Source organism: Perca flavescens, chromosome 19, assembly GCF_004354835.1.
Source record: "Perca flavescens isolate YP-PL-M2 chromosome 19, PFLA_1.0, whole genome shotgun sequence".
Classification (NCBI taxonomy): Eukaryota; Metazoa; Chordata; class Actinopteri; order Perciformes; family Percidae; genus Perca; species Perca flavescens.
The window spans coordinates 10,678,066-10,704,233 of NC_041349.1; the positions used below are offsets into that span (position 1 = coordinate 10,678,066).

General features: G+C 41.6%; 2 protein-coding genes across 5 annotated transcripts in view; both read right to left on the reverse strand.

The window, feature by feature from the left end:
- On the reverse strand, window positions 1-17,407 carry LOC114546016 (NLR family CARD domain-containing protein 3-like). 4 transcript variants are annotated; one of them, XM_028564656.1, is made up of 9 exons: window positions 17,323-17,407; window positions 8,783-8,876; window positions 6,147-6,251; window positions 5,193-5,287; window positions 3,242-5,033; window positions 2,582-2,755; window positions 1,498-1,671; window positions 1,187-1,233; window positions 1-1,094 (listed from the first exon to the last, which is right to left on the reverse strand). In XM_028564656.1, the coding sequence occupies exons 2-9, from the start codon at window positions 8,866-8,868 to the stop codon at window positions 568-570; spliced, it is 3,000 nt and encodes a 999-aa protein (XP_028420457.1). In that variant the 5' UTR covers window positions 8,869-8,876; window positions 17,323-17,407; the 3' UTR covers window positions 1-567. The 4 variants fall into 4 exon arrangements, with proteins under 4 accessions (XP_028420457.1, XP_028420456.1, XP_028420458.1 ...); XM_028564655.1 differs by lacking the exon at window positions 17,323-17,407 and adding an exon at window positions 16,981-17,067; XM_028564657.1 differs by lacking the exon at window positions 17,323-17,407 and adding an exon at window positions 9,293-11,503.
- LOC114546014 (NACHT, LRR and PYD domains-containing protein 12-like) overlaps window positions 16,567-26,168 on the reverse strand; it is a 15,516-nt gene continuing 5,914 nt past the window's right edge. Inside the window, exons 5-11 of the mRNA XM_028564650.1 lie at window positions 25,336-25,440; window positions 24,865-25,034; window positions 22,455-24,237; window positions 22,196-22,369; window positions 21,746-21,919; window positions 17,698-17,744; window positions 16,567-17,440 (exon numbers count right to left, since the gene is read on the reverse strand). Of these exons, the coding sequence (XP_028420451.1) occupies window positions 16,911-17,440; window positions 17,698-17,744; window positions 21,746-21,919; window positions 22,196-22,369; window positions 22,455-24,237; window positions 24,865-25,034; window positions 25,336-25,440 (2,983 nt within the window). The 3' untranslated portion in view covers window positions 16,567-16,910. The remainder of the gene's footprint in view (window positions 17,441-17,697; window positions 17,745-21,745; window positions 21,920-22,195; window positions 22,370-22,454; window positions 24,238-24,864; window positions 25,035-25,335; window positions 25,441-26,168) is intronic.

Sequence of the window (26,168 nt, forward strand, 5' to 3'; positions counted from 1 at the left end):
TATGGACTTGTCTAACTCTGGGGGTTACGGTGAATAAGCTAAATTCCCAATAAGTTGCCGTGTTCCTTTAAAGTTGTCAATGTGATAAACCCATCATTGATTTGAGTGTCCCCCTCCTGCCAGCACACGTTTTCATATAAGAAGTCCAGGCTCTTTTTTTTCTTATTGATTTATTGTATTTTATGTTTTTTTTATTTTTAATGTGTTTTGTATTTTTTTTTCTCTTGATAAATTGATACGGCTTTTTTTTCAATGAAATGTAAGAAAATTGAACAAAAGTATAGTTTCCTAGAAGTGTTAATGGCATAATCCTCACACTGTTTGGTATCATGGATTGACAAATGACTGAAATTTCAATCAATGGATAATCAAATACAGTAACCTCATTTTAAAATTCTAGGATGTAAATTTACTTAATTGTGAAACCCGAGAGTCTACAACTTCAATCTATTAGACAGCAGGACATTGTTACACTACAAATACAACTATTTGTTAATACCTTTTAATGGGAAATAACCAATTCTGACAGAAAGTATTGGCTCTAGTGTGAATGCATTGAAAGGTTGATTATATTAGCTGATAAAAGAATGCAAAAGACTTAGTGTGTTCAAGTTTAACAGCGGGATAGAGGGGCTCATTGAACGTTGTTTTGTAGGTATGAAGGCGGGTCCGACTATCAGAAGAAACTCTGTAGAATGATAGAGTGCCAGCCGGCCAATCCAGATACACTCCCACCCGACTAGAGCGCCATCCAAGTGAAGTCACATCTACTTTCTTGTTATTGTGCAAAACGTAATTGCCATCATTAGAGCAAACTAGACACCAAGACTCGTCATTGTATCCCATCTCATCCGTCTTCCCTTTCTGGTCAGGTTCTCTGTATGTGACCCCAATGCTTAAGGGTCCAAACACCTCGACCTCCCAGTAGCAGCGCTTATCTAGACCCTGTTCACACAGCACCTGTTTGCAGTAATCAAACCGTTCTTGGTGATGGGATGACTGCTCGTCATCAACCCAGGTCACTTTTTTGTTCCTTTCACAGAGAAGGAGGTTCTTGTGGGCTGTGTTGGGGTCTAAAGTGAGCTCACAGGCATCTGGAGGTAAGAAAACACTTTGTATTGAGAGAGTTCAAAACATTTCTTTGGATTTTTTCATCATTTCCACCAGGGAATATGCAGATACTTACATTTCTTAAAGCCTGGTTCCATCCTGTGACTTCCACCATGTTCAACGCTGTTGAGAAAATATTTAAGGTTTTTTTTTTTTTTTTTAAGTTTTAGCATTTAGTAAGATAATAAGATTCCCCCAACTTCAGATTAGTGGTAATACTGCAATATGTGCCTACATGTAAGCAGAAACTACTTTATTGTTGCTTATCTTCATGATTTTAGAATTTTAGTGTCATCATTACTTCAATCTCACCATAGTGGATTTGTAACTATTTGTAACCTATTTCACTTCAGTATGAAAGTAAATAATTTTGTTTTTTATAATTACTTGAGTATGTCGAGCTTGTATCGCGGATCATTCTTCAGCTCAGAGAGCAGCTTCTTTCCTGATTCTCCCAGATTGTTGTAGCTCAGGTCCAGCTCTGTCAGATGGGAAGGGTTGGTCTCCAGAGCCGAGGCAATATAAGCACATCCTTCCCCTGTTACCTGACAACCTGACAACCTGAGAAAACAGTGTTTGGTTTATTAGCATGCAGATTACAGATGTTTTGGGACCCCCTCAAAAACAAGATGATACATCTCAAGGGGTTTATCCTAATAATCAAATTTGAACACAGATGTATTTAAGCAGATCTCTGAATGACTGAAAAGATGGTAGGCTTAAAATGATGAGTGGCCTTTTAATGGGTTATGTATTGTAGAACTGGTGCTGTTGAGAAGGCTGTAGCTATCAAAAAGAAATTGCTAAGGTAAATTATATTTCTTTGAAATTGTCAGAACACTTTCTTTAAACCAGAGGTTCTTAAAAGTATTATTCAAATGTCCACATCAGATTTTTATTCAAGGATAGAGGTCTGAAATGATTGGCAATAACAAAATAACCTTTAATCAACTCACTTATAAGTTTTTAGCAACATACATTCAAGTCCATACGGATCACGGATCAACTATGATTTGTTACACTTGTATATTCAACATCATTAACCATTTATTGACCGATACAAAATGTTTTTAAAAATAGAAAACGTGACACTTCTTAAGGTCATAACACAACTGGACCATACTGGTCCAGTTTGATCTGCCATTTGGTCCGGATGCAGCCATTGGTCCGAACTTTGAGAAGCCCTGCTTTAAACCATAACCGGTAGAGAAAAAGTCAAGGGGTCACCAAAGTCAGAAGAATTTATCATCTGGGAAACATGAATGTTTGTACAAAATGTTTTGTCAACCCGTCCTGAAGATCCAGAAAGAGTTATTGAATATGTAAAAATGTTGACCCTATGATGGTGCTAGATAAAATGTCAGTAATTGGGATCCATCCTCTGGGGACCATGAATGTTTCTATGATAGTAGGAAGATTACCTGTCCGCCCATTACCATTATATGTTACTGTACTTTATCTGTGTTAATACCTCAGTGTCTCCAGTTTGCAGGTATGACTTCTTAGTCCATCAGATAGCAGCTCCACTCCTGAATCTGTCAAGTCATTGCTGCTGAGGTCCAGATCTCTCAGAACTGAGTAGGGGTGCTTGAGGGCCAAGGCCAGGTGCTCTACAAACTCTGCAGTCACTTTGCAGTCTGCAAGTCTAAAGATAGATATTTGAAGTTATAATGTAATGAGAAATAAAGTAGCTTTTACACAAATGCATCCATAAATATTGATGTTTTTAAAACTAATATGAGATACAAGGAGACTATCCTGCTCTTCTTGATCAGAACTAACCATACATGTTCATTCAAGGATCACAGTTATTATTTCTTAAAGCGTCAGTATGCTTCCAATAAAGAGCTTGTAGGATCTTTGAACTGCATCTACCACACAGTCCCCCACACCTTTCTGAAATGGGAACTTGTGGGGGGGCGCGTTTGACAATCTTTGTAACTTTAAACTGACAATCTGATATTCAGACCAATTTTGTGCAGCAGTTGGCTACAAACTGCTACAAGCTATATATATATATATATATATATATATATATATATATATATATATATATATATATATATATATATATGATAAAAATAAAGGTGCAACCAGATTATGTCACATATTACAGAGAAAGTAAACTTACATGGCCTTTCTGCTGGTCCTCACAGCTGGTATCAGCCTCCTTCGGCCTTCATCTGATGTGTTGTAACTCTTCAAGTCCAACACATCCAGATCATTCTTTGATACCTGCAGCATGTAGGCCAGCGCAGAGCAGTGCAGTGGAGTCAGCTCAGTTCTCAAACGATCTGACGATTTGAGATATTCCTGAATCTCGTTCTTGACTTTGTTGTCTCTCATCTCGACCATGGTCTGGAAGAGGCTGATGCAACTGTCTGGAGAGAGGGCCTTTCTTCGGATGGCTTTGAGGTGAGTCAACATTTTCTTTTGGGTATCTTGGCTTGGGTCTGGCGATGTCAGCAGACCCTGAAGGACTCTCCGGTTGGGTTCTGCCATGAGGCCAAGGAGGAATCGCAAGAAGAAGTCCAGATGGCCGTTCTTCTTCTCCAACACTTTATCAACGGTCATCTTCAGAAGATCAAGTAAGGCATGTTCTTCGTCCTTCAGATCGAGGAAGTTGCCAAGCTCTTTTGTATTCTTGTTGGTGAAACAGTCATAGACAAAAAGAGCTGCAAAGAACTCCTGTATGGTCAGGTGCACAAAGAAGAAGATCTTTTTCTGGGAAAAGATTTCTTCTTCCCTAAAAACTGCGCTACAAAATCCAGAGTAGACGGATGCCTCTCGTATGTCAATGCCACAGTCTTCCAGGTCTTCATCGTAGAAGATGAGGTTGTTCTTCTGCAGCTGGACAAATGCAAGCTTGCCGAGTTTCAGAAGAAATTCTCTGTGTGTCATGAGAAGTCTCTCTTTGTTTTCCTCAGTCTTCTTGTCATATTTTCTGCTTCTGCGTATTGTCTGGACAAACAGGAAATGTGCCATCATCTCTGTGAGAGTTTGGGGAGTCTCAGCTTTCTCTTCTCCCCCAAAAATCTCCTGAAATAATACGGCCGAAATCCAGCAGAAGATCGGGATGTGGCACATGACGTCGAGACTTTGTGAAGAGTGAATGTGTGAAATTATCCTGTCAGCAAGGCTCAAGTCATTACTGAATCTCCTCCTGAAGTATTCTTCTTTTTGTGGGTCACTGAACCCTCTTATCTCCGTCACCATGTCAACAAACTCTGCAGGGATCTGATTGGCTGCTGCTGGACGGGATGTTATCCACAGGTTGGCATTAGGAAGAAGGTTTCCCTGGATGAGGTTCACTAAGAGATTACCAACAGATGTTACTTCACTGACAGATGTTGCCGGCTTGTTCTCAAAGTCCAGTGGAAGTCTGCTTTCATCCAGGCCGTCCAGGATCACGATAGCCCTGGCTTTGACTAAATCTTCTGAATCTCTCATATCATTGAGCGCAGGGTGATGATCAGTCAGGAGCTTATGCAAGCTTTTTTTTTCGGTACTCAGATTCAGCTCTCGGAAAGCAAGATTGAAAACAAAATCAATGTCCTGGTTAGTTCTCTCCTCGGCCCAGTCAAGAATGAATTTCTGCACAGAAAATGATTTTCCAATTCCTGCAACGCCCTTTGTCAGGACTGTTCTGGGGGGTTTCTCTTGGCCATGTGACCGTTTGAAGATTTCACAGAGGTGGACTGAATTTGTAGAAGATCGTCGTTCCAATTTATGTTTAAGGTGCCTGAACTCATGCTCTGCATGTGGATTTCCACTCTCTCCAGCGATGACATAGAGCGTTGTGTAGGTGCTTTCCAGAGAAGTCTGTTGGTCACTATGGCCTTCGTACGCCACGGTGTATTGTTTTTGCATCGTTTCTTTAAGATTCTTCTTTGCTTTCAAACGATGGCTGTTCCCTGTAACAACTAAATACAAAAGTTTTCATTCAGATTCATTAAAGGTAATTATTTTGTATCTATTGCCTCAGTTGGCCAAGACATAAGCCGTATACATTTGGTTTCCAAAAGGTCAAATGAATTTGAATAGAACCTGCAACCAGACGTGAAGTACATAGTTAAACTTACATGTGTCTTCCGTAGTATCTCTCTGGTGTCCAATGGTTAAAAAGACTGGATCCCTAAAATCCTCCTCTGCACTGGACGACTCTTCACTCTGCTGTCTATTGGAACAAATAAAAAAAACAAATTACACATCAATTCTTGACAGATGCAAAAAGACAATAGCCTGGTTGACACCAGTGGGTCTGGGGAAGGTTCATTCACAGCCCATTTCCAAAGGGGCGTCACCAACGGACGCCGCGCCAATGCCTCTGGGCGCAATTGGATAGACTTAAAACTAATCAGAGCGATCATCTTTTATGTACAAAATCTGCTTCAATGTCGCTGCGCTATCGTCATTGTGTAAAGCCTGCCTCAACGGTGCCTCGATTTGGAAAAATTGGAAATGGGCTTGAATGGGCTCTTGGCCAGACGGACTTGCAGAGCAAATCTCAAATTTGCCAAAGTTCGTCAGGGTATTCCCAGGCTATAAAGACAATGGAAAGACGAGAACTGATATGAACAGAGTGAAGACACATCCACGAGTTCAAAAAATATTCATGCTTATCCAAAAGCAGACAGACACCCATGTATATATTGCAGTAACAAATTGATTTATCACTTTCAATCTCATTATTCATCTTTAAAGGTGCTTTTCTCGATATTCAGAATAATACAGCAGTAAACAACTATTTGCTGCAGCCATGTGGGATTTTGGGATTGGCTTTTGTCAGAGTTTGTGTGGAAATCTGACTTCAGGGGGCGTTCCAGTTGACATTTCATTCTGGCTACTCTGAAAATCTTGCCCGTTCAAGTGGAACACACTATTAGTTGGTTGCGAGAGCCATGTGGAGGCAATCCCAAACCACTTTTTCTTCTGAATACCAAGTACAGCCCCTTTAATAATTGTAATAACACATGGCCTAACATGCTTTAAGATAATGTACATTTTTTTCATTTACATAAATACATTAAAATTACCTTTGTATCTCTTCATGACAAAAATTGAGTGGCATGTACATGGATCGATCACTCTTCAGAGAGACACAGCTGGGATGTGTGGACTTTGCTGCACTCATCTGTGAACTAAGAGAAAAAGATTGTATTATCTACTAAATAACAAACAAATGACCTTTTCCTAAAACTGATTGATATCTTAATGCATTAGCTGAAGTGATGGCGAACTGAAGCTTTCTGAACCAATGAAGGTTTCAATCCAAATGTATCGAAAAAAGGTTCAGTACTCGAAGCTTCAGCACACTATGAGGACATCTGGTGGAAGTTAAGGATAGCATTGCGTCACAAACTTTTTCCACGTTATTAGCCATGAATGTCTTTTGAGTCGAAGATTAATACATTTTGAGTGTGAATTCATGGATAAATAAATAACGACATACGGTAAATAACTAAGCCTCTTTGGGACCTTGCATATATAAAAATGTAATTGCCTTGTCCACAAAAAAACAATAAAGTTAAGATTTTGGTTGTGAACTTGTCTTGTGTTTGTAAACAAATACATCAATTTGGGAGGGAAATGAATGAAGAACACATTGCGCATACATTTCTGGGATTATATTGAGTACGTAGCCTAGAGAAACATTGTCTCCTATAGGTGAGATAGGCAGTGCAGAAGGCGTACACTATATGAGCAATCTAACAGTCTGACATGTAGTCTACTGCAAGTGTGGTATTTATAGAAATTGTTTGAGTCAATTGATTGGGGCAGTGCTTTGACAGTGGCAAGGACATACTTTGGGACAGTGATGGTACTTATGGATAATAACAGTGCTCGTGGACAGGTCAGGGGGATATTATTGTGCTTGGTGACAAATGTTTGTGGGGATAGACATCAAATGTCATTTTTATTCAGAAACTGAATTTTTTCTTTTCTTACCTACAATAAACTGTATACTCGCTATAAACTTTCTACTTTCTATGAACTCTCTACTCGCTATAATAATCGCTATAATAATCTCTCTATATTCACTAACTCTCCTGACTCCGTTGACTCTCCTACTGCAACAACCCACAAATACGCGCCCTGTGTCGCACTATTTTTAAGGCTTTGAATTCAACTTCGAAGCAGTCACTTGGGTGTGTGTGTGAAACGAAGCTTCGGACGTCACTGGTCACGTGATTATCTCAAAAAGAATCAAACTCCGATACAAAGTTTTATTCCAAATTGGTTCATTTCTTCGATACATGACTCGAAGCAGGAGGTTCACGGGTAACATCACTAATTAGCTGTACACAATAGTTGTTCAGGTTTGGCTTGGTTAAAGGGTAATTTCCTTTTTTTTTCTACGGACCCTATTTTCTTATGCATTGGTGTCTTAGTAACTAATGTGTGGTGGTGGAGCAGTGGATATGACACATCAACACATGCCTTTGATGTGGGAGTTCTGGGTCGATTCCCATACATCAACCAATGTGTCCCTGAGCAAGACACTTAACCCATAGTTGCTCCAAAGGTGTGCAACCTCTAACATATATAGCAATTGTAAGTCGCTTTGGATAAAAGCGTCAGCTAATGTGGATAAAATCTTTGAAATTGTTATGTGAACTGGCCTTCAATGTTATCTTGTAGGGCAAAAGTTCGTCTTCTTTCTTAATACTGGACCAATTTTAAAGACTGTTGTTCCAATCAGTCACTTAGACACAAACACATCGGGAAATAGGGTTTATTAAAAAGCTTGAACAAAAACCAGAATTGCCTCTTTATACATACAAGTCTGTTTTAGACCTGCTGGATTTCTTTTATTTAAGATAAAATACAATGCCATTTGCACTTTTCATAAATAATAATATCTGTGGTTTTGCAGTTTATATAAATGAAGGCATATTTTTCTGTCATTTGTTAAAAAAAAAATTCTGTTAAAAAATTCCTGAGAAAATTGTGTCGTAAACTTCACAAATCGTGAATCGAATTGTGAGTTGAGTGTATCGTTACATTCCTACTTGAAGGTTCGCATGGCTTTCACTTAAATGTAGTACACAAGGGTTCTTCAGCGTTTTTTAAGCCAAGGACCCCTTAACTGAAAGAGAGACAGAGCAGGGACCCCCTACTACATACAGTATACTGTAAAAAATTAAGTTGCATAATAAACTGGGCCTACAATAAAGTGTAGTGTGGCCTAAAGCCTTTATATATACCTTTTACTGCATATAATACTAAGCTAGTAAAATAGCCTAATAACTGTCTGATTTTATAAATCATGTTTTAATGTTAAAACATACATGTGGCATCTGTGGATGGCTTTAGTGACTACCTAACCTAAACTTACCTATAGGCCAGTAAGCAGTGGGGATTTATATTTGCTAATACTATTTTGGATTCATGTTACTGTTAGACTTTTTAATTTTTGAAAAAAAAACTTTCAAAGATTCTCAATAATTTGGACCCCCTGCATTGACTCCAAGGACCCCCTGTGGAAGATCCCTGTATATATAAACTAGTGATGGTGAAGCTCCTTGAAGCATTTTATATGATCACAATGGCGACACCTGCTGGAGTAATGACTTTATACACAAACCACGATGACAGTCCCTGATAACCATGTTGTGTGTGTGTGTTAACACCACAATGTCTTTTTATGATTCACTAACATGGTTATTACCTGACGGACGGCTCACTGATTGGCTGCAGGAAGGAATCATCAGAAGTGAAAGAAGAAGAGGAGTCAGGCCGTTTCCTCTTCTTCATGACCACTCCTATAGCGCAAAAAAGAACAAATTCAAATTAGGGTTGTAAAGGACACAAATGTTTCACATGGACACAAATTGTTGTCACTCTGTACTCCATCGTCCATCCGTGTATTTAATAACTGGTGCCTACTTAATAATAAACATATTCAAATTAAAGCGTCCAAAGTCTAAGTGAAATAAAAGTAGCTGCATGCTGCCAAATAAGAGTTAAGCCAATTATATCTGTGTTAATAAAGAATTATATGTATTAGCGACATTGTTTTCTAAAACTCCGACTTGTTTAATTTATCTACAGCTCAGCACAATCCATCTCAGGCCACGAGGAAGTAGGCTGGGGCAGAACAAACCGCAAACGATCACGACGCAGGCAACAAAACCACCTAACCAAATATTACGGAACAAATCACGAATGGTCGACTTACTTTTATGAAAAAAAAGAAAAACCCCGCCTTCCGTCCTTAGGGCTTTTTTTTCAAAAGAATTAAATCTGATCTGGTCCTCAGCAGAACAAACAAAATGGAGACGAGGATTAGGCTACTGAACCGTTACTTTCACTTTTGTATGTAGACAGCCAGGATGAATAGATGTAAATTGGTGAAGAGTCACCGGCAAAAAATAAAAAAAATAAAAAACTATCTGATCCGGGATATTCTGCCAAAATGAGTACTTTAATGCTTAACTTTTAATGGTATTTTTACATCGTTGTTGTCTCATGTTATTGCTATTTTTTACTAGTTAATCATCTGAATAACTTCCTCCACCAGTGATGAGCTGACCAAAACCTTCTTTAAAAAAAAACCTGAACCTGGTAGTTCATCCTCAAATCAGAGATCACTTACTTGATTTTGAAATTAAGATTCTTGAACCTTTTTGTAATTTGGATCTAACAACAATCCTGATCCTTTAACTGCATCATGTAGCTTTCATTTTAAATATATTCAGACAAAAGCTGGAAACGAAGACAACTGACGATTCGTTCAGTCAAGTGTTGAGAGGAAATACTACTGCAGTTAGTGAAATGTTTACATCACATTAGATTACTTTATGGGTCTGATGTGTGAGGTTAGTGAGACATCTTGCACCACAACATTCAGTCAACACCTTCCTTTTATTGACAGGTTACATATAACACTGAGAAACAATCAGAAATATATCAACGTTAGGGTTAAATACATGAAGAATTCATTATTATTATTTATTATTTTTATCTTCCTAAATACATTTTTTTTTTTATGTCCACTCCAAGAAATATCAAATTGGAGTTGGGTTCTTTTGATAAAGAATGGCATTTATCTTTATTTTGCAAATGAACTCTTCACATGTAATATTGAAGCCCAAATATGAATTAACAGTATATGAGTGCTTGACATGTATTTCTAAGATTTAACAAATCTGAAATATCTCAAATCTGTATTTAAGTCTTGATTTTTCAGCAACAAAACATTCAGTCATCACAATGACTCAGTTCAGTATTTTGGGATTTTACAATAAGGTGCTTAAGGTGATTCAACTCAGATTTTAATACAAGATATGAAATGTAACAAAGTGATGCAGATAAACAAAATGGCAGTTAAAACAAAAAATGCAAAGATTATAAGAACTTCTATTTCCGACCTAATCAAATGTAATATTGAAATCTGAGGCTTGTGCCACAATGTTCTTTTAAAGGAGACCTATTATGCTTTTCTGTAATTTCTGTCATATCTATATCGATAATATGTGGAATGTCAACGCATTCTCACGAACGGGTCCTTGTGATATTGTAAGAAAATGTATGAACACCAAAACGTAAGATATCCTACGAAATTAGGAGACCACCGGTTGGTCACGTGACGTCGGCTGGCTACAAGCTAAATAACGCTGAGTGTATATATCACGTATCATGTGAATGGCGATCCTGGCGAGTTCCTTAAGTGAGCTTCTCACTTTAATGTAGAGTATTTTCCCTGCTCCTACATTAGGCCAATGAGATGGGACCAGGGAAGAACTTGATTGGATGCGTGTTCTGCGTGCCAATAATCAATGTCCACAATATGTCTGCATTTTGGTGCTGTTACCCATTTATTTTCTTTTGCACACTAATCTAACAATGACGCGCAAACCGGACACGGTGAAAAGCTGTCTGCTTTTCCCCCTAGCCACACACCTGTGTGTATCCCTGGCTGTTAATTACCTATATGCCTTCCCAGAGGCAATGCTCCACCCAGTGCTCAAACATAAAACTGTAGATTAATTAGCATAACCAACATGGTATATAAACAAAACAAACAAAGTTGTGTAATGGCTCCAACAAGCGGGTCTTGGCGTGGCCATAGTAGGATTCGTAAATTTGCGAGCGGCAGTTGCGAGTTGTTTAAGCTGCTACAGAGCTTCGTGACGCCGGCTACAGACCTCCGTCACAGCTCGGTTGTATTAGCAGCAGTTAGTAGGTGTGTTTAGCCGAAAATAGGTGACTTTGAGCCGAGTCAGAGTACCGCGAGCTGACACTCGTTTTGGTGGAGATTAGGGTTAAATTTAGTCCAGAAAATATAAGTGTTTTGCCGTGACAAAAGTTAAAATTAGGCACCAAAACGACTAGTTAAGATAAGGAAAAAGATGGTGTTTTGGATTAAAACACTCCTAAGGAACACGCATTGCCTGATTGAAAGTCTTTAGTTTTCCCCGGGAAGTGAACTCTGCTCTCTGGCTTGAAAGTCCTGCATGTTTCTTACGAATTACAGCGCTTAACTTTTCGTAGCTTTTTGAACTGAATGGTTCATGAGAAAAGCCTGTGATGTTCATATTAAAACGTAACCTTAGCTTCAAATAATGATTTTAATTTATGTTAAAGAAAAAGAAATCTCAATCTCAGATTTCACACTGTCACACTGAACACACTGGTTTCAACAGGTTTTTCTTTAGTTGTCGATTACAAGCATAACCCTACAAACAGATATAATAGGTCTCCTTTAAACAACGTGTTGGACCGACAGACTGACATCCCTACAGTCAATTTTTGAGCGTGACTGAAAACAAAGTCTCCTCCAAAAGTTACCACCCAAATCTACAATATTCAGGACACTCAAATTCACACAATATAAACACAATACATGATGCTGCAGTTTTTAGACATTTTTATCTAATTTTATGTATGTGTGTATGTAATGTATGTAAAGTAGCATCCAAAATAAGACAGCTTTAAAGAGATTATAGAGGACAATCAGCAATTTACACATAGTTAACATAAAGTTAACTAAGTTAGTAGTTAACATAAAAGTGTAAAAGAAGAACTACTTGAATAAGATAAGGGATCGTTTGTGATCAGGTTTAAAAGAAACCAGCATTGACTCTGAGTAGGAAATGAGAAACAAAGTCCAACGTTTTGTTAGTTCATCTATAATGCAGAAGTATTCTGAATAATCATTGTAAGATAAAAAGTTGGAGGATGTTGCAAGGTGCTGGTTTATAAACGGATACAATTGAGCTGCATTGCTGCAAGTTGATAGAGTAGTGTCGAGAAAGATCAGATGAGGGAAAGAGCAGTCCTCTATGTATTAATCACTTTTTTAAATATAAAGGATAGAACAAGTTCTATTTTTTTTTGTATTTTTGTTGATCATTAATATAGAATCAAAACGCACACATGTATCTCACCCTATAACACTAGGTGCAACAGAAATGTCCATGATTGTTTTTGGTCTTTGAGAAGAACCAAATAAGTACTACTATACTGAAGCATTAAAAAATCAGGTTGATAAAATAATAAAAGAGAGTTGCTAACAGAGACAATTAAAAAGACGACACCATACCTATTTACATCTCAAAAAATTAAGAAAAAAAGGGGCATAAAACAGTAAACTACACATATATACAACATACTGATCTGCTGGTCTACACAGTCAAAAAATATTTTCAGTAAACTCAATCAGTGGCGCCAGCAGGATTCTATTTCATAGTACGCACAAAAACTGCCCTTTGTATAATATTTAATATGTATGAGAATGTGCTCCTAGCGTACTTTTATCATATAATTATGTAAGAGAGACAGAGGTGGATGTGCTCAGAGCAGACAGCTGTCGGCGAGCCAGTACGGAGATGTGAATAAGCTGATTTCTCCGTGTGCCGTGTAACCTAAACATCATGTCCCAAATCTGATCAAAAATGGGATAAGCCTCATAACGGCAATATTCCTGTCCATGTTAACACAACTGATTCAAACAACATGCTAGCTCCGTGGGGCTACTCAGCATCCAGATTTATCTATGGATCGAGTCATAAAAATGAACATTCTGATTAATAGTGGATTGGTTGTTGGTGAAATAACGTAGGCCCATCATCACTGAGAAAATGACTACTGTGAACAGAGCAGAGAGTAGAACAGCTGCTGCTCCTGTGTGCATTCATGCATTGTTAGAATTAGATGTGTTGCATGTCTCAGAAAAACATTTACTTACAGTGCAACAGGGTTACGGCTACCAGCTCAACTGAACTGAATTATTATCGGCCATTTACAACACCAAAATACTGAACACTACCACAGTTAAAAGCTGTTTGGTCGAAACTGTGCAACTAAAAGTTGGTCAATCATCAACAACTAAAACTTAATAAAAACTTTGTCCAACTTGTACAACCTCATACAATCCTGTATAATTGAATGTTACCTACAAACCTGTACACGTAAAAGTTATTTGGTGAAACTGTAAACAGTAAAGCAGACTTTTAATGGGACATTATAGGGTTTCTGGCGTTGCTGCTGGCGACGGCGCAGGTTTGGTTTAAAGAATGGTAGAGACATGTTTGAAGCCCAAGCTAATGTATTTGTGTTCACTTCCTCTTTTTCACTAACACACACACACACACACCCCTAACAGCTTCATGGTGCAGAACTACTTTACAGCTTATATACACTCACCTAAAGGATTATTAGGAACACCATACTAATACCGTGTTTGACCCTATCCTATCAATATGGGCCAACATTTCTAAAGAATGCTTCCAGCACCTTGTTGAATCAATGACACAAAGAATTAAGGCAGTTCTGAAGGTGAAAGGGATCCCCCACACCATTACACCCCCACCACCACCAGCCTGCCCAGTGGTAACAGGGCATGACGGATCCATGTTCTCATTCTGTTTACGCCAAATTCTGACTCTACCATCTGAATGTCTACAGAAATCGAGACTCATCAGACCAGGCAAAAATGTTTCCAGTCTTCAACTGTCCAATGTTGGTGCACTCTTGCAAATTGTAGCCTAATTTTCCTATTTTTAGTGGAGATGAGTGGTACCCGGTGGGGTCTTCTGCTGGTGAAGCCCATCCACCTCAAGGTTGTGCGTGTTGTGGCTTCACAAATGCTTTGCTGCATACCTCTGTTTTAACGAGCGGTTATTTGAGTCAAATTTGATATTCTATCAGCTGGAATCACTCGGCCCAATCTCCTCAGACCAGCCCGTCTGGCACCAACAACCATGCCACGCTCAGAGTTGCTTAGATCACCTTTCTTTCTTATTCTGACATTCAGTTTGGAGTTCAGGAGATTGTCTAGACCTGGACCACACCCCTAAATGCTTTGAAGCAGCTGCCGTGTGATTGGTTGATTAGATAATTGCATTAACGAGAAATTTAACAGGTGTTCCTAATAATCCTTTAGGTGAGTGTACTTTGTATGTTTTGATTTAAATCCCTCTCTTAAAAAAACTGCCACATTTTCCGTCACATTACTGCAGCTTACTAAGTTGTTTTACTGCGACTTGAGGAGAACTGTATACAATATTTTAAAGATGGCGCCCCATTCATTACATTTTAGGCTTCTGCAAATATTGGGCCCATAGCACTTACACTGTTGCCATGTTAGCAACTTTCTTGCTAGATTTGGCCTCTTTAGCGAGTTTCTTTTCTAGACAAATCTTTCAAGTCTTTCATGCTTCTTGCAGTCAGCGCGGTCAGGCCGGTGTGGACGCTGATATTACTCAACTGCGGCCTGAGCGAATCGTTCAACTCCAAGATTTTTGTTACAACGCAAACACGATCTCCAGTCTGGTCTTACAGATACACATGGCAAAACATTTCAGATATCTGCAGATTTTGGGCCCATAGCACATGCATTGTTGCCATTTGGCCCCCTTTAGCAACTTTTATTTCTAGACAAATCGAGCAACTTTTTGGGCAGATCCTACCTCCCCTCCCTTGAAGAGAGTCACCTATATTTCTCTGGGAATGTCTCTGTATTTGGTTGCATTATATCACTTTGCAGCAATTTTTTTAAATGCTGCGCATATGTTGTCAAATTGGAGGAGATTTACCAAAATGATGAATAACACTGCTCGCAGGAAGGTCATGTTACACAAGCTAGTTGTTGGCTAATCGGTTCTGGTTCTTGCCATGTTGGCAAAGTTCTTATTTAAATTTTGACTAGTTAAAAAAAAGTCCAGCCTGGACTGAGGTCTAACTTAACTTAATACATGAACAATGGCTGTAACCCTTTTACTTCAAACCTCTAATATTGACTTTTGATCTCTTATATTGTCCATATTTAATGCTGGTCTCTAGACTTTATCCTTGCACTATTGGACCTATTGTACTACCTCCATGACACACACTCTCATACTGAATCACAGGGTCAGGCTCTCATGCTTATACATCCCTTAGTACATTCATGTGGATTTTTTTATTTATTTAGTATTATAATTTTTTTTATTTATTTAGTATTTTTTATATCATTGTCCATGCTATTCATGTGGAGTTGCTTTTTTATGATCCTGTTTGTGATGTATGTGTATGTTGTGTGTGATGTCTTTAAGCTACTGGAACCTTGAATTTCCCCTTGGGGATCAATAAAGTATCTATCTATCTATCTATCTATCCTACAGAAAAGATTGTGCCTTTTGTCTGTCAATGCGTGAACATGTTTACATTTAGGCTATTTCAATAGATTTTTTTCAGTCAGTTAAGCCAAATAATTGGGTGACAAAAAGCATGCATATAGACTATTAATTTTACATATAGACTATTAATTTTACATATAGACTATTAATTTTACAGGCTAACAAATATAGTGTGGGTAAACTCTTAATTTGAAAAACAATGAATGCATATCCTGCTAATCAGATTTAGCACCACCCACAGGGGAAAATCGGAATATCAAGTGTTTTTTCTGATTTCCGTGCAAGAACGGGAAAACCAAAAATCTAGTCATAATTTCGTTTTTTTTCGTTTTTCTAAAAAAAACGGAAAAACGGAAAAAGGAGTTGTTTTCTCGTTTTTTCGATTTCATATGTGACAGCAAAAATAAATGAACGAACGGTACCTGGACCGTCCTCGTTTTTCTTTGGAAAACAAAATGAGAACATGTCTGATAAATGCTAGCCTTGTGGTCTTGAGCACATAGCAAAAGAAAAGGCGGAAACACAACATAGAGAAACTTCACCATGGTGGCAAGATCACTAATATACTGGGCTGAACAAACAGTCGGACACTCACACAACTCACTGACTACCTCAGTAGTCCCTTGATTGTATGGGACAAGTCCCGACCATCCACATGCAAATTTACGTATTTTGGTTGCTCGTGTGATTGCAGTGAAGGTTTAGTTAGCTATGTGTTGACTGAGCTATGTTAAGGCGCTGACACACTAACCTGATAATCGGCCATCAGACAGTCTGGCGAGGCCAGTGGGCATTCTGACTCAATGACCAATTACTGTAAATGACGAGCGGGATGAGTATGACGAACGTTTTAAATTGACCTTTGTCGATCTGAAGTGAAGACCGATTCAGCAACTGCACAGCCTATTTCCTTGCCGCCATTATTGTCCGTTTTCTGGAAGCAGCCAGACCTGACACATTTGTCCAATCTGCTGCCGTTTTTTTGGGCGACAATACAGATTGGCGCCACCTGCTGTTATGGAGATGTATTACATCTCGCGCACACGCAGAACTTACACTCAAGTCGGCATCGCTTCGGTGTTTTCCGAGGCACTTATTTGACCAACTCAGGGAGACTGATCAGTCCGACTGCCTTTTCTGCCGACGGTTGGTCGTCGGGTTGGTGTGTCAGAGCCTTTAGCCGACAAAACATGCGTAAGAGGAATGAGCGTGAAGTTCAACAGCGGGATAGAGGGGCTCAATGAACCTTTCTTTGAAGGTATGGAGGCGGGTCCGACTTTCAGAGGAGACTCTGTAGAAGATCAGAGTGCCAGCCGGCCGATCCAGATACACCCCCAGCCGACTATAGCGCGAGCAAAAGGAACATACTTCTACTTTCTCGTTGCTGTGCTGAACAAAACAACCTTCATCAGAGCACATCAGAGCCCAAGACTTGTCGTTGTGCCCTAGCTTGCAATCTCTCCCATCCCCTTTCCTGCCAATGCTTCTGTACGTTAACCCGATGTTGAAGGGCTCCTCCACCTCAACCTCCCAGTAGCAGCGCTCATCTAGACCCTGTTCACACAGCACCTGCTGGCAGACATCGAACCTTTCCAGATGAGGGGGATATGGCTGTTCGTCTTTCACCCAGGTCACCTTTCTGTTCCCATCAGAGAGAAGGAGGTTCTCGTGGGCTGTGTTGGGGTCCCAAGTGAGATCACAGGCGTCTGGAAGTAAATAGACCCTTTATTTCCGGAGCATAGACTGTAATTATATAGCTGGGCAGCACTACAGTCAGCAAGTAACAAAAGAAATTCTTTAGAAAAGTTGCCTTCCCTCCAGGAAGAATTCTCAATATTCCTGTTCTTCTAATTTAAAAAGGCAAAATGTTCAGCAGTCACCAATTCATTGAAATTACTTGTTTGCAATGTATCACTGTGGTCAAAACATACAACAAATGTCCAGGATTTACATTGAAACTTACATTTCTTGAATCCCTGTTTCATCCGTTGACTTCCACCATGTTCAACACTGAAAGAAAAATTACAATCAGATAAAGAACAAACTTTTAACTGACAGTTTTTCTCTCAAAACCCTTGCTATCAGAATTTCAAGGTGTGCACCCAAGATAAGTAACCAATTCAGTATCCAACCAAATGTCTTCCCTTCTGTTCCTGAGTTACGGTGTTGAATAATGTCCAGAAAAGAGTTTTTGCAGAGCATTATGATGTGGCAGTATCACAAACCGGACGATCCCAGACGAGCCCCCTGCTTGTCACTAACGGCCCAAAAGTATGTGACAAACAGGGGAGACCAGATTATAGTGCCAATGAATGTTTTATAAACAAGTTAGCTATTTACAAAAAAATAGTGCTGTCAGTTAAACGTGTTATTAACGGCGTTAACGCAAACCCATTTTAACGGCGTCAATTTTTGATCGCGAGATCAACGTTCTTTTTGGCCTAGCAAACTTTGAGGTTTTTTCACATGCTGTTGCAACAACTAGTAACGTTAGAAAAACTGCAACACCACACCGGATCTAGCTAGACCGGAAACTAAACAACAGTGCACACACTTGTTTGGGCTTGCGAGCCGGCCAAAGAGTAGCAGGCTAACGTTAAGTTTTGAGTGGATGGCGAGCGCGAGAGGCCGAAATGGATGCCAATAAGATTCTGAATAGAAAGTTTACTTTTAAAAAGTTGCCAAATGGTTCCATTGACAGGACCAAAGTGATCTGTGTGTTTTGTCGTCTTGAACTGAGCTATGGCAGCATGTCCAGTCTAAAATACAACTTGGTGGCCGAGCACACAGCTGATGGACGAGCACACAGCTGATGCCAATTCTCCGCCCCCTCGTCAAAGCCAGGCGACAATGGATGACTTCAGACAGAAGCACATGGATACCACAACTAAGAAAAAACTGACTGCATCCATAGTTAAATGGGTCCAAGTGAGAATGTTAGTGTGAAATTGAAGACTACAGTATATGCCAATGTTGTTTTTAATAAAAAAAAAAAACATTTGCACAAAGCAAGCTGATCCACTTTTCCATGTTGATAAGAGCATTAAAATGAGAAAAATTTGTAATGGTACAAAAAGAAATCAATGGACATTTAGAATAGATAAAAATGTGCGATTAGTTGCAAGTTAACTATGACATTAATGCGATTAATCACGATTAAATATTTTAATCGTTTGACAGCACTACAAAAGACATGAGGTGTGGTAAGTGTTGCCATCAGTGGTGAGTGGAGTGTGCAGTATGGATGAGTGAAGAATGTGTGGATCAATGTTGACTGCAACAAAAATGGCAAAGTAATTTGATTTCCCCCCCGGGAGTTCCTTGGATATCACGTTAGCAAGAATAGGACGGAGGAATGTACAACCTCCATCTTCGTCCGCTTATCCGGTGTCGGGTCGCGGGGGGGAGCAGCTCCAGCAGGGGACCCCAAACTTCCCTTTCCCGAGCAACATTAACCAGCTCCGACTGGGGATCCTGAGTTCCCCCAGGCCAGGTTGGAGATATAATCCCTCCACCTAGTCCTGGGTCTTCCCTGAGGCCTCCTCCCAGTTGGACATGCCTGAACACCTCCCTAGGGGGCGCCCAGGGGCATCCTTACCAGATGCCCGAACCACCTCAACTGGCTCCTTTCGACGCAAAGGAGCAGCGGCTCTCTCCGAGCTCCTCACGGATGACTGAGCTTCTCACCCTATCTCTAAGGGAGACGCCAGCCACCCTCCTGAGGAAACCCATTTCAGCCGCTTGTACCCTGGATCTCGCTTCTTTCGGTCATGACTCAGCCTTCATGACCATAGGTGAGGGTAGGAACGAAAACTGACCGGTAGATCGAGAGCTTTGCCTTCTGGCTAAGCTCTCTTTTTCGTCCTAACGGTGCGATAGATTGAATGCAATACCGCACCCGCTGCGCCCGATTCTCCGACCAATCTCCCGCTCCATTGTCCCCTCACTCGCGAACAAAACCCCAAGGTACTTGAACTCCTTCACTTGGGGTAAGGACTCATTCCCTACCTGGAGAAGGCATTCCATCGGTTTCCTGCTGAGAACCATGGCCTCAGATTTAGAGGTGCTGATCCTCATCCCAACCGCTTCACACTCGGTTGCGAACCGATCCAGTGAGTGCTGAAGGTCGCAGGCCGATGATGCCATCAGGACCACATCATCTGCAAAGAGCAGCGATGAGATCCCCAGCCCACCAAACTGTAACCCCTCCCCACCCCGACTACGCCTCGATATCCTGTCCATAAATATTACAAACAGGATTGGTGACAAAGCGCAGCCCTGGCGGAGGCCAACCCTCACCTGAAACGAGTCCGACTTACTACCGAGAACCCGGACACAGCTCTCACTTTGGTCATACAGAGATTGGATGGCCCTGAGTAGAGACCCCCTCACCCCATACTCCCGCAGCACCTCCCACAGTATCTCCCGGGGGACCCGGTCATACGCCTTCTCCAAATCCACAAAACACATGTAATCGACGACAATCCCCCATTATCCTCCAGCTCTGCCTCTAACATAGAGGGCGTATTAGTCGGATTCAGGAGTTCCTCAAAGTGCTCCGTCCACCGCCCTATTACCTCCTCAGTTGAGGTCAACAGTGTCCCATCCTTACTGTACACAGCTTGGATGGTTCCCCGCTTCCCCCTCCTGAGGTGGCGAACAGTTTTCCAGAAGCACTTTGGTGCCAACCGAAAGTCCTTCTCCATGTCTTCTCCAAACTTCTCCCACACCCGCTGCTTTGCCTCTTTCACGGCAGAGGCTGCAGCCCTTCGGGCCCTTCGGTACCCTGCAACTGCCTCCGGAGTCCTCCGGGATAACATATCCCGGAAAGACTCCTTCTTCAGTCGGACGGCTTCCCTGACCACCGGTGTCCACCACGGTGTTCGTGGGTTACCGCCCCTTGAGGCACCTAAGACCCTAAGACCACAGCTCCTCGCCGCAGCTTCAGCAATGGAAACTTTGAACATTGTCCACTCGGGTTCAATGCCCCCAGCTTCCACAGGGATGCACGAAAAGCTCCGGCGGAGGTGTGAGTTGAAAGTCTGTTGGACAGGGGCCTCCTCCAGACGTTCCCAATTTACCCGCACTACACGTTTGGGCTTACCAGGTCTGTCCAGAGTCTTCCCCCACCCTCTGACCCAACTCACCACCAGATGGTGATCGTCTGACAGCTCTGCCCCTCTTTTCACCCGAGTGTCCAAAACATACAGCCTCAGATCAGATGAAACGATTATGAAATCGATCATTGACCTTCGGCCTAGGGTGCTCTGGTACCAGGTACACTTATGAGCATCCCTATGTTCGAACATGGTGTTCGTTATAGACAATCCATGACTAGCACAGAAGTCCAACAACAAACAACCACTCTGGTTTAAATCAGGGAGGCCGTTCCTCCCAATCACGCCTCTCCAGGTGTCTCCATCATTGCCCACGTGTGCGTTGAAGTCCCCCAGCAGAACAATGGAGTCCCCCACTGGAGCCCCATGCAGGACTCCAGTCAAGGTCTCCAAGAAGGCCGAATACTCCGAACTCCTGTTTGGTGCATATGCACAAACAACAGTCAGAGTTTTCCCCCCACAACCCGCAGGCGTGGGGAGGCGACCCTCTCGTCCACCGGGTAAACTCCAACACAGCGGCGCCAGCCGGGGCTTGTGAGTATCCCCACACCCGCCCGGCGCCTCACACCCTGGGCAACTCCGGAGAAGAAAAGAGTCCAACCCCTATCCAGGAGTATGGTTCCAGGACCAAGACTGTGCGTGAGGGTAAGCCCCACCAGATCTAACCGGTGGCGCTCCACCTCCCGCACCAGTTCCGGCTCCTTCCCCCACAGAGAGGTGACGTTCCACGTCCCCAGAGCCAGCGTCTGCCGCCCGGGTCTGGTCCGTCGAGGCCCCTGACCTTCACTGCCACCCATGTGGTATCGCACCCGACCCCAGCGGTTCCTCCCACAGGTGGTGGGCCCATGGGCTAATGTACAACCTGAAAATATGTAAATCTGGTATTGTAATTACTTGAGTATGGTGAGCTGGTTTTGTGGATCATTCATCAGCTCAGAGAGCAGCTTCTCTCCTGATTCTCCCAGATTGTTGTAGCTCAGGTCCAGCTCTGTCAGATGGGAAGGGTTGGACTTGAGAGCCTTGGCGAGATAAAGACAGCCTTCTCCTGTGACCTGACAACCTGACAGACTGAGAAAACATAGCGTGTAGTTTATGGAGTGGAGAAAATGAGTTTTACACGACAGTTTAATGGTAGAAGTACTGAGGCAGAAAGCATCATGGCCCAGCTCAGACTGAAGGAGAAACAGTCAGACAAAGTAAGAGTTAACTTTGCTATTTGAATTAACTTCAGTCTAACCCCAGAAATCCACCAGGCACGAATGCGACGCGTTCTGGCTGTGGCTTTGTCTCATGTGCAGACATTCATTATATCACACTGGGAGAGTATCAAAGCGGAGCGTTTACCTCAGTGTCTCCAGTCTGCAGCATTGACTCGATAGTCCATCACAGAGCAGCTTTACTCCTGAATCTTTCAGGTCATTGTTGGTCAGATCCAGATCTCTCAGAGCTGAGTAGGGGAACTTGAGACCAAAGGCCAGATGTTCGACCCATTCTTCAGTCACTTTGCAGTCTGCCAGTCTAGGGGTGGATAATATGGTGATAATGTGATAAAAATAAATGTGCAACCAGATTATGTTACATATTACAGAGATGGTTAACTTACATGGCCTTTCTGCTGGTCCTCACAGCTGGTATTAGCCTCCTTCGGCCTTCATCTGATGTGTGGAAATTCTTCAAGTCTATCACATCCAGATTGTCTTTCGATACCTGCAGCATGTAGGCCAGCGCAGAGCAGTGCAGTGGAGTCAGGTCGGTTTTTGAACGCTCTGATAGTTTGAGATATTCCTGAATCTCATCTTTGACTTTATGGTCTCTCATCTCGACCATGGTCTGGAAGAGGTTGATGCAACTGTCTGGAGAGAGGGCCTTTCTCCGGATGGCTTTGAGGTGAGTCAACATTTTCTTTTGGGTATCTTGGCTTGGGTCTGGCGATGTCAGCAGACCCTGAAGGACTCTCCGGTTGGGTTCTACCATGAGGCCAAGGAGGAATCGCAAGAAGAAGTCCAGATGGCCGTTCTTCTTCTCCAACACTTTATCAATGGTCATCTTGAGAAGATCAAGTAAGGCATGTTCTTCGTCCTTCAGATCGAGGAAGTTGCCGAGCTCTTTTGTATTCTTGTTGGTGAAACAGTCATAGACAAAAAGAGCAGCAAAGAACTCCTGTATGGTCAGGTGCACAAAGAAGAAGATCTTTTTCTGGGAAAAGACTTCTACTTCCCTAAGAACTGCGCTGCAAAATCCAGAGTAGACGGATGCCTCTCGTATGTCAATGCCACAGTCTTCCAAGTCTTCATCGTAGAAGATGAGGTTGTTCTTCTGCAGATGAACAAATGCAAGCTTGCCGAGTTTCAGAAGAAATTCTCTGTGTATCTTGAGAGGTATCTCTTTGTTTTCCTCAGTCTTCAACATATCATATTTTCTGCTTCTGCGTTTTGTCTGGGCAAACAGGAAATGTGCCATCATCTCTGTGAGAGTTTGGGGAGTCTCAGCTTTCTCTTCTTCCCCAAAGATCTTCTGAAATAATACGGCCGAAATCCAGCAGAAGATCGGGATCTGGCACATGACGTCGAGACTTTGTGAAGAGTGAATGTGTGAAATGATCCTGTCAGCAAGGCCCAAGTTACGACAGAATCTCCTCCCGAAGTATTCTTCTTTTTGTGGGTCACTAAACCCTCGTATCTCCGTCACCATGTCAACAAACTCTGCAGGGATCTGATTGGCTGCTGCTGGACGGGATGTTATCCACAGGTTAGCATCAGGAAGAAGGTTTCCCTGGATGAGGTTCACTAAGAGATTACCAACAGATGTTACTTCACTGACAGATGTTACCGGCTTGTTCTTGAAGTCCAGTGGAAGTCTGCTTTCATCCAGGCCGTCCAGGATCACGATAACCCTGGCTTTGGCGAAATCTTCTGAATCTCTCAGATCATGGAGCGCAGGGTGATAATCAGTCAGGAGCTTATGCAAGCTTTTGTTTTCTGTACTCAGATTCAGCTCTCGGAAAGCAAGATTGAAAACAAAATCAATGTCCTGGTTAGCTCTCTCCTCGGCCCAATCAAGAATGAATTTCTGCACAGAAAAGGATTTTCCAATTCCTGCAACGCCCTTCGTCAGGACTGTTCTGGGGGGTTTCTCTTGGCCATGTGACAGTTTGATGATGTCATTGATGTTGATAAATTTTTCTGCAGATTGTTGTTTTGTACATTTGAAGTGTCTGAATGATTGTTCTTCATGTGGCCCTTCACTCTCTCCAGGGTTGATGAAGAGTGTCGTGTAGCTGCTATTCAGGGGGTTCTTTTGGTCACCCAAACCTTCAGATGTCAAAGTAAATTTCTGTTGCATTGTTTTTCTATGATTCTTCTTTGCATTTAAAAGACGGCTGCCCCCTGTAACAATCACATGCATGCTTGCAAATTATAAAATTTCAACAGTGATGATGACGTATTAATCTTTTACTTGCATTAAATGTAGTAGTAGTTCATGTAAAATAGGGTGTCACGATTCTCCAAATCCACGATTCAATTTGAGTTTTCAATTTGAGTTTTCAATTTAAACCTTTTTTTTCAATGTCACAATAGCAGCCCCAAAATGGCAGAAGGATACTTTCCAACACCAGTTTAAGTTTCTTAGAGTTTACGAGGTTCCCATTAGTGCACCACTAGTTTACCGAGGTGCACATGAATGCACCATGGAGTCGCGTCAGAGCCCACAGGCTTTACGTTGTTTGTTTCCACAACTCGCTCACGGGGAAGGCAAAATATTGCCACACGGTTACTTCAGGGCAGCAGGAGGATTTTCCAGTTCTTTTGTAACAATACCCGGTCTTCATCTGCATGCTATCAGCCGTTAAGCTACACTGTGTCTGTTGTTTTTTCTTTAGACGTGAACAAGTAAACAGGGTGGAGAGAGCAAATAATGGGGGAATCGTCGATCCTGCTTTCGGTTTCAATAGTCTCAATCTAAAACTCAGTTTAAAATTAAAATCATGACACCGTTAATGTATTCAAACTTACTAGTGTCTTTCTGGTGTCCGGGATTTTTTCTGAGTTTCTTTCCACACTTTGCACAGAGGTTGTCTGAGCTGCCACACTGTTTGCATGACCAGTGTCCACAGGTCAAACGCACTGGATCACTCAAAGCCTCCATACATATCGGACAGCTAGACGGCTCCCCAGTCAGCTCGCTGTAAGATGATAAAAACTTGACACGTTAGTCCTGCCAGAAGTGTGTCAGTGATCAGTTTTTTTTTACCACAGATCTCTCACGTTTTCAGTTTAAGGGTCATTTTTTTCATTAATTTCAAACTTTCCTGGATGACTCCAGCATGTGTGTGATACTTTATTTACATCTTTGAGTTTCTGTAATTTACGACATTCATTCAGTCATTCTCTGCGTCAAACTGCTTTACAGAATTCATCTTTGATTGATCTTAATGTGTTTGGATGCAATGTATTTACTTTACAGAATACATAAAATTAAATTACCTTTGTGCCTTTTCAACACCAAATCTGAGCGGCTCGTACATGGACGCATCACTCTTCATAGAGACAACACTGGGAGCTGTCGGCTCATCTCCCCTCAACTGTGGACTAAAATGAGAAATCGTTTTACTCATGTAATTTCACAGCCTGGACTATTTTTTTTACTTTTTAAATCAATCACAACCGTCCTGAATGGTGCTAAATCCCAAATGCAGCAACAGTGCCCTTGCGAAATAGATAGCGGAATTAACGAAAGGGAAGGGACATCCAGTGCATGAGAGATTTGGATGTGTTCAGCGTCTGACACACACAGTATACCCAACAAGCGTTGGGTATACTGCATGGGCCGCCGTAGATCGCTGTAGATGGCGTGCGACCTACAAGCACGCACAGAGACATTTATGCTCAACACATTGTTTGTTGCAGTATTCTCCGAAACACCAAATTGATACTTTTAAAACGGTGCCGATACCAGTGCCGGTGTATAAACTGATACAATATGACAGTTGGCGACATTAAAGAATGGCTTGTTTGTTGCTAAGTTCATATGGTCAAATTCAATTTAAAATGTAATAATAACTTATTTCCCCAGTCAATTGCTGTTAAACAACAAAAAGAAGAACCACTAGATGCTAGAAGGGAACTTTACAACAATACTGAATGCACAATGAGTTCACAAGGTGCAAATAAACGCACCATTAAGTCCCTTCAGTGTTGTTTCTCCGACAACTCTGACTCTGGCAGTGACCATGGTGTCTCAAAGTGCCGCTAGTCTCATCTGTGATTTTAGCTGCAGACTGCTATACGTCCCGATGTTGGAATCTTTTCCAGTGAAA

What these genes read in the sequence shown, in the direction of transcription:
- LOC114546016 (XM_028564656.1), bottom strand. Translation starts at nt 8,868, where the DNA reads ATGAAGAAGAGGAAACGGCCTGACTCCTCTTCTTCTTTCACTTCTGAT. An exon ending in AGATACTACGGAAGACACAT is followed by an intron (nt 5,034 to 5,192) that starts GTAAGTTTAACT and finishes TTTTGTATTTAG; the next exon opens with TTGTTACAGGGAACAGCCAT. An exon ending in GGAACCAGGCTTTAAGAAAT is followed by an intron (nt 1,095 to 1,186) that starts GTAAGTATCTGC and finishes TCTTACCTCCAG; the next exon opens with ATGCCTGTGAGCTCACTTTA.